The sequence below is a fragment of the Crassostrea angulata genome, chromosome 3 (genome assembly GCF_025612915.1).
Source record: "Crassostrea angulata isolate pt1a10 chromosome 3, ASM2561291v2, whole genome shotgun sequence".
NCBI lineage: Eukaryota > Metazoa > Mollusca > Bivalvia > Ostreida > Ostreidae > Magallana > Magallana angulata.
The window spans coordinates 24,643,922-24,656,685 of NC_069113.1; the positions used below are offsets into that span (position 1 = coordinate 24,643,922).

General features: G+C 34.5%; 1 protein-coding gene across 1 annotated transcript; it reads left to right on the plus strand.

Moving 5' to 3' along the window:
• The first annotated feature begins 1,740 nt into the window (after window positions 1-1,740).
• On the plus strand, window positions 1,741-12,170 carry LOC128175725 (uncharacterized). Its single transcript, XM_052841552.1, has 2 exons — window positions 1,741-1,876; window positions 8,997-12,170. The coding sequence occupies exon 2, from the start codon at window positions 9,005-9,007 to the stop codon at window positions 10,649-10,651; it is 1,647 nt and encodes a 548-aa protein (XP_052697512.1). The 5' UTR covers window positions 1,741-1,876; window positions 8,997-9,004; the 3' UTR covers window positions 10,652-12,170.
• The last annotated feature ends 594 nt before the right edge of the window (window positions 12,171-12,764 follow it).

Consider the following 12,764-nt stretch of genomic DNA (forward strand, 5'->3'; position numbering starts at 1 on the left):
TGAAAGAAAAAAGAAGAGGGGCTTTTCAGACAAGAGCGATAATTGACGTCACACACTCGTTGGCAATATTCTATGGACGCAAACCGGTTGTACATGTAATTTCCACTGCAGCTGCTGTACTAAAATGGGCGACACAACCCACTTTTTCTTTCCCAGTAATATTGAAGTTTGTATGGATCGTGCACATGGGTCCGCACCATTTGCCTTTATTGAGATAAACGTTACGTGCACACGTGCTCTGGCACTCACTGCACGTGCGGAAAACGTTCTTTGATTCTCGACACCCGTGGTGTATGAAGCTGGTACACCGCCCCTTCTTTGGGTCGTTCGTGGTCCCCACATATGGGATCTGATTCGGGCTTGATATACACAAAACAGAAAAACGGTCTAACGTTTACGTAGTTTTGTACCGCAAACAATGCATGCAAAAATGCAGTTAACGGTTCACTAAACGCTCTTTCTTTGAAATACAATATCGGATTCCTTGTTATTTGGATATAACAAAATGTATCATCGTTGATATATTCTTAAACTTAAGAAATCACATATGAATAAATTTCTTAATTTATTAAAAAATCATTAAAGATTTAGAATGTTTCAATATAACGCTAAAATAATTTTATAATTTTCTTTTCCCATCCTTCCTCCCAGTAAAAAAGAAAAAAAAGAAAAAAAAAGAAGCAAAGCCACCCCCCTAAAGACAAACAAAAACCCAATGCCCTCCTACGGCGACCTTAGAAAAATCACGGACTAAACGAAATAACCATGATGATGTCAGACTCAAATTCCCATAGGAGACGATTTGGCTGTTTCTTTTATATATCGTGCAGTAGTTTAGTTAATTCAAACTTATTTTTTACAATCAATTTTTAGTTTGTTAAAAGAAAGATGGAAATATTCAGTGAATGTAAATACAACTGGATAAAGATGATTACATTTGATTTCTATATTCCAACAATTTTACGGTACACTTACGTGTTTTATTTTCAGGAGAAACTTTTTCACGTGTTAAATTAAATTAAAACCTGTTATCTATGATAAATGAATTTAAATTATGTCTCATATTTTTACATCTCTCTCTCTCTCTCTCTCTCTCTCTCTCTCTCTCTCTCTCTCTCTCTCTCTAAGGTATCAAATTTCGCTATTTTCGGAAGTTTTTTATTTATTCTTGTACAATGTACATTTTACAACGATTCCTAAACAAGTACTACAACTTATATTCATATCTTTTGTTGGCACGAGTGGGTATAATGTGGGAGGAAGCCAGGGTGCCAGGAATATGTACATGTACCAGCACACGTATACAACCCCACATTTGGGGGTACGACTAGTGAACACTAGCGCGGGTTGGTTTTTTTTTTTTAAATCGACAGTTAGGGGGAGTTTACAAAGAATGATAAATCAATTACGATGAAACTAATACTGCTATTAATTTTCTACCTTAAAACTAGAAAGCAATATCTTACAACTGTACACGTATCTGGGAATACAGAATTGATCGTTTCTAGATAAAACTGATTGGCTAGGTATAGGTAGAATTTGATCAATAAAATTATCAACAAAAATATTGTAATTTTTTTACACGTTTCCAACGCCAAAAAATTGAGATGCAAGTTCGATAAAATTTCCCTTTAGTTACCCTCCCCCCTCTTCGACCCGTTAATACCTCCAACCAATCGTAACTACTCGGCAATTTCCCTAACCGCAATTATTTTTCATCGGTTACGGATTACGGTTACGGTTAGGGCGGGCGAGATCAGAACAATCGAGGAAGTGTGTCGGGACCATTGTCAAACCGAAAGTTGATTTTGTTTGCGTCCATATTTCCTTCGAGAGGAATTTTCTTTCCTAATGGGACTGATCTGCATTATATGAGGTATTGTTTTTATCTAGACTGTCTGTGTTATATTGAACCTAAATTGTAATAAGAGAAAAATGCATAAATGATCTGTACACTTGCAGGCATACTGCCAAGACTGGTATCTAGACTATCAAATTCAATAAATATTCATTTATACGATTTGACTGGGTTTTTTAAAATTTTATTTTCAATTATAAAAGATTGATCAAGTAATTTAATGAATTGGGGGCTTTTTGGAATTTTATTTCGTAACATGACATGACCATGATACACCGCACGTTCTGATTGCGCATGTGTAAGTTGTAACTGACTTTTGTCTCATTGACATGTTTAACTGGTCAAGAAGATATTTTGGGTATAGTTAAATTTAAATTTTGTTTATCTATCTCTTTGATTTGATCGTGTAAATAGAATAAAGTTTATCTGTGAATCATGAATCCATGGAGGACCTAACAACAATAAAACAAGCATAATTTGTAAACGGTGTCTTCCGACTTAGCTAAAATTCTGAACTTTTTATGGGTAACTGATTTTAGCTAAGTGGGAATGGTGCACAGCTAAGGGTGTCAAAGAACAAAGGAAATTAATTATAGGTGAATTTTTTAAGATTATGTTTAAAATAAAAATATTAATTAATTACAAATAATAGAAGTAAATTTTTATTATTAAAAGGGTCTGTTCTATGATTGATCGTAGCTAAATTTTATTTTATGTAAAATTACTCAATGATCATTCTTTTGAGGAGAATGTTTAATTCAATTCAGTTTATTCGCTCAGACTATAAAATGGTACATGAGGTCAATCATTATGTACAGTTCAAATGTCAGAGGTAAATTGTATAAATGAATAGATAAGTAGTGTATATATAGTAAATAAGCATACATATACATTATATACAATGAAAATAGGAAAAGAATAATAATGGATGACAGACTATTATATCACACTATATGTTTTAATAATATAATAACAATTTATTACTAAGGAAAACAGACATACAAGTAGTCGCATTAAAGTTTAATATACAATCATAGTCAACAACAAACTCTGTTTAGCAGTTATAATTTATTTTTGAACATGTACATAAATATTTTAGTATGTAAGTTTGATATAATTTACTTTTTAGTGCAAATATCCTGGGGTGGATTGAAGCTTATCTTACCGATAGACATTTAACAAAGAGTGAATTAAGAAGGTTTTTCATCTAATGATAAAACTATACATGCTGGGATAATTGTTATTTAATTAGAAAATCTTAAATCTGTATTTATTTTATAGTCTCTTAATACCATTGTAAAGTGCTTTTGAGATTTGTTTGTTTGTTTGTTTGTTTTGTTTTTTTGGTTTTTGATTTATATTAATGATATTGCTGATAGCATATTGAATAACATTAAATTATTTGCTGATGATGCATCTCTGTTTGCCATTGTTGATAATGACATGTTTACCCCTTCTATGTTCCTTATTGAAGATCTTGAAAAAATAAAAATTATACTAGACTTTGACCCGTGCATGCACGGGTTGATATAGGACATGATATCGGACATACATCGATACGTCGTATTGTTGACATTTACATAATCAAGTTTTAAGCATACAATAATGCTATTAATTTCACTAAACTCTGCTTAGTTAGAATAATCTAAATGTAGCTCGGCCTTCACAACAGTTAAAATGCCTCCAATATACCCGTAATGTAGCAAAAAATTGCAGAATCTCTTCGAAACGATTTTGGAGAAAATCAATGAAGCTGCATTGAAAATAATTCATAACATACTATTTTGAGGCTACAAATACCTTTCACCTATAAATTTAATTAATATTAATGAAGAATTCAACACTTTTCACCAACGTTTTTTACTCACACCATGTTGTCATTCGGAACTCTCGGGACTCCCATAGCTCAACATTTTCTGCAACTTCTTTTTCTTTTGTTCATTTAAATGTACAAAGTATAATCCCTAAGCTTGATTTGTTAGAAACTGAACTATTCAACCACAGCATTTTATCATTCACAGAAATTTGGCTTGCAGACAACCTAGTAAACTCTGAAATACATCTAACAAACTTTCAGCCCCCATTCTGTTACTGCAGAAACACATGTACCCTAGGCGGTGGAGTAGCTGTATATGTCAAAGATCACATATTTGCCAAACGTAGAGCTGATCTTGAAATCCCAACGGTTGAATGCGTTTGGATTGAATTTGTAGTCCAAGGACAAAAATACCTTTACGGCACATTCTATCGTCCACCTAACTCGCCTGCCTCTTTGTGGGATGACATTGAATTGTCGCTTGATCTTGCCTACAACACTAATATAACAAACATCGTAATTACAGGTGACTTCAACGCAAACCTATTTGTTTCCAATAGTAATTCGAACCGTTTACAAGACATTTTTCGCTTGTATGGCATGTCGCAGTGTTTAACTGAACCTACACACTTCACCGAACATTCTTCTTCCCTACTAGATATTATCGCTATCAGCAGTCCAAATATAATTGCCAAATCCTCTGTCGGAGAAAAATTCTTGGGCCAATATTCTCGCTATCACTGTCCCATTTATGGTCTTCTTAGTAAACCGCTCTCATCTTCAACATGCTTTCGGCGAGACATATGGCTATTCAACCACGGTAATTACCATGAATATCGTGAAAGATTAAATTCAACTGACTGGGATGAAATACTGCTGGAATTAGACATAGACGCTTGTATTGAGAAAATCAATCAAATTGTCATTCACGAGGCTAAAATGTGTATCCCATACAAGACGGTAGTCATAAGACGTCATGACCCTCCTTGGTTCTCAAACTCTCTTAGAAAATTAATTCGGAAACGGAAACGCCAACATTCTAAAGCCAAATGTACCAACGATCAACAAGATTGGGCCAGATTCAGAGTTATAAGAAACCATACCGTCAATGTCATACGCAATGCAAAGAACGATTATTTTAAAAATTATCAACCGATATCAATAATTGTAAGGGTTCGCAAAAATGGTGGAAGTTAATTCGAAGATTAACTAAATCACAGTCTAAAACTGGAATACCTCCCATCATCGACAATGAGCAAGTATATGAAAATGATACGGATAAAGCTAATCTATTCAATTCTTTCTTTTGTAAACAGTCTAACGTGGATGATTCGTTAGCTGTGTTGCCTCCCTTACATAACAATTTTACACCTATTGAATTCCTCTCTTCTCTTGTCATAACTGATGAAGACGTAAAGAAAATGCTGATCCATCTTGACACAAGTAAAGCTTGCGGTCCTGATCTCATGAATCCAAGGCTCCTCAAAGAAGCTGCATCTATTCTGTGCTATCCTTTAACTAAGCTTTTCAATAAATCTCTCAGTACTTCTTATTTTCCAGCCCCTTGGAAAATGGCCCACGTCATTCCTATTCATAAAAAAGGAAAAACCAACGACTTCACCACCTATCGTCCAATCTCCCTTCTCTCTATTACTGGCAAAATTTTAGAACGATGTGTCTACAATCTCATTTACGAATATTTTCAGAAATTCAATATCATTTGTGAAAATCAATCAGGCTTCAGACCTGGTGATTCAACAGTAAATCAATTAATAGATATCACCAATGACATAGGCAAAGCTCTTGACTCCGGAAAAGAAATCAGAGTTGTATTTTGTGATATTAGCAAAGCTTTTGATAGAGTGTGGCACAGGGGCCTACTGTACAAACTTGCAAACGCGGGGATATCTGGTTCATTATTAAAGTGGTTTGAAAGTTATTTGAACAACAGAAAACAACGAGTAGTTCTCAATTCGGAAAAGTCAGACTGGGGTTTTATAAACTCCGGTGTGCAACAAGGATCTATATTAGGGCCTTTACTTTTTCTAGGTTATATTAACGATATTGTTTCCGATATCAAATCGTCTATTAGACTGTTTGCTGATGACACAACGCTATACGTTATTGTTGATGACCCTAGGTCAGCTGGACATGTTCTTAACAGTGACTTAGAAAAAATCAATATATGGGCTAAACAATGGCTTGTTACCTTCAACCCAACCAAAACCGAGTCTCTCCTCATAACTAACAAAAAACACAGGAATCAACATCCGAATTTATACTTTAATGGAAGTCTAATACAAGAAGTGTCTACGCATAAACATCTTGGATTAAACTTCTCAAACAACGGACAGTGGGCAATGCACATAGATGATATAGTTAGAAAAGCCTCCTTACGTCTACAAATCTTAAGAAAACACCAGTATGAGCTTAATCGTAAATCATTAGAAACTCTTTATTTTTCGTACATTCGACCAATTCTTGAGTATGCCGACGTCATCTGGGATAATACTACAGCTGAACTAGCACAAAAGGTAGAACACATTAATATTGAAGCAGCCAGAATCATCACAGGAGCAACTAAGTTAAGCAGCATCCAAGATCTCTATACAGAAACGGGATGGGAAACCCTTCAAAGTAGGCGTCGCAACCATAAGATTTTGCAGTATCACAAAATAGTTCACGGTTTCGCACCACCTTACCTCACCAGCCTAATCCCCCCGAGAGGTAGCGATACTCACAATTATCCTACAAGAAATGCAGAACGTATCACTCAGGTCAAATGCAACACAATGTACTACCAGAACTCATTTCTTTCATCAACAACCAAACTCTGGAATAATCTCTCTTCTGCCACAAAACAAAATCCTTCCCTATCAAACTTAAAGCGCATACTGCATACCAAAAACATAATTCCCAACTACTATTATTTCGGTCACCGTAGAGAACAGATTCTTCATACCAGGCTTAGACTAAAATGCAGCACCTTAAAAAATCACCTTTTCAGTCGCAATATAGTTAATAACCAACTCTGCACATGCGGTAAACCCGAAACTAACGAACACTATCTTCTTGAATGTCCCCTATATACCAATGCAAGAATGTTGCACCTGGATACTATACCTTTCCAAACTGACGTCTACATATTACTATATGGGGATACAAATCTTTCTTCAGCAAATAATGAAATAATTTTCAAAGCAGTTCACAAATTTATTTCAGCATCAAAACGTTTTCAAACATAAACATTTCTCACACATCCTACATCTTTTCTATTATCTTACTCACCCTGCATCTTATTTTTTTCCCATAACATATTTTTTTCATACACATTGTTTGTTTAGACGTAAATTTTTCGTAAACGTGATTACAAAGACATTCCAACCTGGGCACTTCAGTGATTTATAATTTGTAAATTATATTTTAAAAGGAAACGGATTAATATAAGTGTTTACTTGTTTCCGAATCCTTGCCTAATTATGCATCATTGTATATATGTTGTACGTCGTATTCATAATAAACTATGGTTTACACTAAATATTAAACATTTCAATAATTGATAAAACTGAAATCTAAACAGTTTAGATCAATATTGTTAAGAATATACCGGTATAACACAGGTAATTCTATACAGGTAGTTAACACCTAAAACAGACTATACTCAATGCTCACTCAGGTGTGAAAATCACAATTTAAGCTAGGTGGGAATAAGAATTTCAGAATTTTATCTATGTGGGAATAAACCTTGTAAACAATGACATAAAGAAATTGGATTTCTCTCCCTTACACCTTAAAAACTACTTGTATGCATACACTAGCGTTTTCGTCAAATTTCTTACATTTAAATACCATGACAAATTTTTTTCTTCAAAAACAGTCTTTTATCTGACCTTCTCATTTAGGACAGGGATAACAGATTTAGTAATATTTGACCTTAATAACAAAATTTAGACAACGAACGTCTTAAATATCAACTCACTGGTTAAAAAAGGTCATTGTAATCATTTTCCACTCAGCTGCAACAAAAAAGAATTGAGGTCGTGTTCATATATATATCATACAATTCGGTTTAAATTTTTCATCCTTTTCTAAATATCCAGCTATGCAGTTTTTTATTTTATTTTAACTATAAAGAATACGTTAAGAAACAATTCGGACACGATATACACGAAAAAAAAATGATTCAACATTACAGCATTGTCATTCTTTTGTTAAGTGTTAATTCCCGCGTTGCGCGGGTAATCATCTAGGAATTGTTTAAAAAAAAATTATACGACCCTTCCTGACTCTAAAAATATTAATCGAGACCAAATTTTAAGCTTTAAAATATCAAATGAATGATAGATTAAATCAGTCTCTAATTTGGGAATTAATTAAATTAATTACCAAATTAGAGACTGATTTAATCTACATGTATCATTCATTCATTTAATATGATTTTGTGGGCATTTTAAATTGTTTTTGCTGCAACAAGTCTACAAATTTACTAGTATGTACAGGCACGTAGCATGGGGGGGGGTGTTAAAAGTGAAATTAAGGAAAGTGACATTGAAATTGAAGTTTGTAGAAAATTCGCCTTTCCTTTTCAGGATAGGGATTTTCAAGATTCGGGAATGAGCCCTTTTTAAAAAAAAAAGCTGTACGAGTCTGCCTACCCCCCCCCCCCCCCACACTTTAAAAAATGAGGTTACGTGCCTGCTACAGGATGTGCATGTGTCTGCAGTTACAAACTAATACCTTTTTTCATCTAATGTAGATTAGAAACTTTAAAGTATCATTTTCACATTAACACAGGATTGGAAAACAGGTTAATTTTAAAATAATGAAAGTGTAAATGATAGCTTTAAGAAAAACCGATTGCCAGTAAACTTCTGACTAACATTAAGGGAGTGTGTTAATTGCTCAGGAAATGCATATGCTTTATCCTACTTCTAAATGACCCGGGATCCTACGATATACCTGTATTCCTAGCGGTAGCGGTAGCTAAATAATTTTTAAGTCTAAAAAAGTCTATCGAAGTTGAACAAAATGAAAAAAAAACAGGGTATACTAGAGGTTTTCTCTTATAAAGTTCTTCATTTTCTAAAAAATTAATATCTAAATAGGTTAAAGCATGCGTGTTACATGAAAGGTACTCATGAGTAGAAGATTTGTCAAAAATAAATATAATAGTTTTTAGAATACTAATGGATAGCTGATAATAGTGTTTCGTATAAGATCTTTTCAGGCATGTATTAAATGACCATTTCAGGAAACAAATTATATGAACTAAAACATCGTAACGGATGTTTAATAAAATATTTCTGATTACCATTTTCACAGGGTTGGAGATGATGGAACCTAGAAATGAAGCCCAGCATTTCGTGGGATGTGATCTGTGTCAGCAACCAGTCTCGTTTTTCTGCAGACGATGCGGGGTCAATCTCTGTGACCCCTGTGTCACCATACATCTACGCGTGAAATCTACAAAAGTTCATGAAATTGTAGATTTCGCCAGCAAGGATGACGACGACACATGCCATTGTGATTCCCATCCCAAAAACGATTGTTCCGCATACTGCAAAACCTGTGATGCTCCGATATGCATCCTTTGTGTATCTATCAAACACAAATCGCACGAAATGTCTGAGCTGTCCGATAAAATTGAAGAACTTTTAAAGGTTATCGCGAAAGAAAATGATCGACTTCAGTCATCCAAACATGAATTAGAAAAAATTCTTGATCACACGACGAAGATGTTGTCCTCAATATCCTTATATTACAAACAGAGGAAAGATGAAGTTATGGTGCGAGGAGAAGAGTGGCACAAACAGATTGAGAAGACCGTGAATAAACTTAACCAGGAACTGGATGACATGCAAAAGGAACACGAGGCTGTACTACAGAAACAAAAGAAAGAATTTGAAGAATTGATTGGAAAACTGGATGAAATGAACGGGAAAACAGTAAAATTAAAGAAATCAAAAAATATTAAAGAAATGCAGACTTTTGTGCCAGTGATTCAGAATCAGAAGAATTTAAATGAGTTCTCACAGTATTCGTTACCGACATTTTATGAAGGCAAAATAGATTCAAATAATTTGCATACTTATTTTGGATACGTTGAAAAAATGCAAGAGAAAAAAACTATAATCTTGGAAGATGAATTCAAACAAAGGGAGTTACCGGGTAGAAGAATATTAGAGGTACCAACAGTTACTTCTGTTATAGACTCTGGGTTCCCTGCTAATGAAGAGAATAAAAATCGTCTGTATGACATGGCCGTTACCGACGATAACAAAGTGTGGATGGGAGGAGCAAGTTATGAACTGAAGTTGTTTGATCTACAGGGACACCTCCACCACACCGTCAGCATTACTAACAAAGGCATGTACATATGTATGTACAACAAACAAGTAGTGTACACAATAAATGATGGCGTGAGAATGATATCCGACACTGACACGGTGGTGACGATGTTCACTACCGGGGACTGGAAGCCATTCGGCGTCACAAGCTCCGCGTCCGGTGATCTACTGGTCTGTCTCCGTAAAGACGATCAGTCCAAAGTCGTCCGATACAGCAGTACCGGTACCGTGCTCCAGGAAATCCAGTACGACTCGCAGTGTCAACCTTTGTACAAAAACGCGACTTACATCACTGAGAATGTCAACGGGGACATCATTGTAACTGACTGGGAGAAAAAAGCAGTCATTGCTGTCGATAAATTTGGCATATTCCGGTACTCGTACTCGGGGAAGGACAGTAAATTTAAAGCTTCCTCAGTTGCCACTGATTTTTTCGGTCACGTCATCGTTACAGAAAATCCACGAAAAAAGATTCACATGCTGGACAGAGACGGACGATTCCTGAGGTACATCATTCCTGAAGGAGGAATAAAGAATCCACGCGGCGTGTGTATCCTTGGTGACGGTGAGATGATGGTGGGAGAGTGTAACACCGGAATAGCCAAAAGAATCAAATACATAGAAGAATGAAGGCACGTCTGTGTTATTTCTCATTGTTACAATAACAGTAATTAGTATTTGACATTTATGACTTTGACTTTTACTATTTCTACAACTATACTGCATAGGTCTTGTATCCACTCATATACAATAGAGTATAAAACTCGACTCATACAATATATAGACTGTATAGCTAAAAGTAAAAAAATAAAAGAAGAAGAAAGAAAAAAGCTTATTCCACAACACCTCTTAATTAATGATAGAATTTATATATCATTAGATGTTGCGATATATAGGATTGCACAATGCGAAACAATTCAATAACATTACTTGATTTCGAATTTTTACAGTACGTTCATTAATCTCAATGTGTTAATCAAATATTTGTTTTAATTAATTTTATCAAAATTTTTGTAACGGCAGAAATTAGTACAGCACAAGGCACTCTGTCTGGAGCTGCATTCGTTGTGTGATAATGGAGGAGGTAAAGAAATATTAGTATACCGACATTTTAATGATGATAATGTATATAGACATTTTATTCGTTCCAGTCAATAAAGTGTATACAGTCAAAACTGCCGAAGCGGCCACCCCTATTAAGCAGTCATCTGTCGTATGCGGTCATTTTATTTCTTCCCGATGATATATCCTATATAATTGCCCTCTAAAGAGCGGTCACCTGTCTAACGCGGTCAGCGGTCATCGTATTTTGATCCGAAACTGCACAGTCGACATGCATTAGGCGGCCATTTTGGCCGGTCACATGATTTACACCCGGGGATTTTAAACATGGCTTCCGAATGTCGGGTAGTAAATGTAAACAATAATTATACGCTCGAGGCGAGAGAAACAAAATTAATCGATGTTTTTATAATACATAATTGGCAGATCAGATACGAATGGGAATCAAGTGAATTGTTTAAACATGTATTAACAATGTTTGTTTTATAAACATGAATAAAATAGGTATCAAAAATGTCCGCGGCGAGGCAAGAGAAAATTGCTTGATTTAATAATATAATTTTGAGTTCAGATACGGTGGGTTAAAAACTTGAAAATTGTTGATTTGTATTATAAGTGATTGTTTTGTATATATACGGTACTCATGAAAATAGTTAGTGTTATAATTGTGAAAATGTCAGCGAAAAGGTTTTACCACGTAATGACTTTTAAATAATTTTAAAAGACATAAAAATTGCATGCACAATGCACTGTTATGTATCTGTACTTATTTGTAAACATAAAAGATACTATAAAACATTTAATCAATTATTTTATCTATCATTTTATGCATTATTGTTTAATTGTGATCAGGGACGTATATACTAACATAATTATAAATATATAGCATATACATGTACGTCCCTGTTGTGATAATTGTTTTGATAAGGTACTTGATGCTGGCAAACTCATAAGTCTCTATTCAAAGTTCACCTCCGTTAAGAGGTAACTTTGGGTGCCTCCCGCAGGTGACTGCTTAATACAAGTTTGACTGTAATATTATATGGTTTGCTATTGATTACGTCACTTGCTTTTATGATAATAAATGATATATTCACATGTTTTGGTTGTCTTAATTTCACAGGCAAAAACGATTTGGCGAAGTGCAAAAATTTCATATTCTTCATTTGTAAAATTTCTGTATACAAATACATGAATTAGCATAGAGTACACAAGAGGTTTATATGGATGAGGCGCATCGTGTGCAGTGCGTTAAAAAACAAAAGATACACGCACCGTATTCCCATTCCCGGAAGCCTACCAAATTGCGATTCCGCCGGTCCTGTTTTTTAAACGCTATAACGAAACTTAAGATATTTAAGATATAAAATTCCTTTAATTATCCTTGAATATTGGCCCTTTCATATTTATACCATTTAAAAACAGTGTTGGTGCAACGCCTTTAAAATTGCAAAATAAAACACGAAACCATGTTGACAAGACGCCATGTTAGGTGTGCATATTTACAGCATAGATTGTGATTCCTTGATTTTTCCAAAACCTTTTCTTATTTTAACAGTTACAAGTTAGGCTAATATTTTGCTGAATATACTTTTTCTAAAACTGTTTAGTTAATATTGAAAAGAAATTCAATTATTTTCCGGGGAATTTTCATAAGCTGAACATACAAGTTATGCATTCA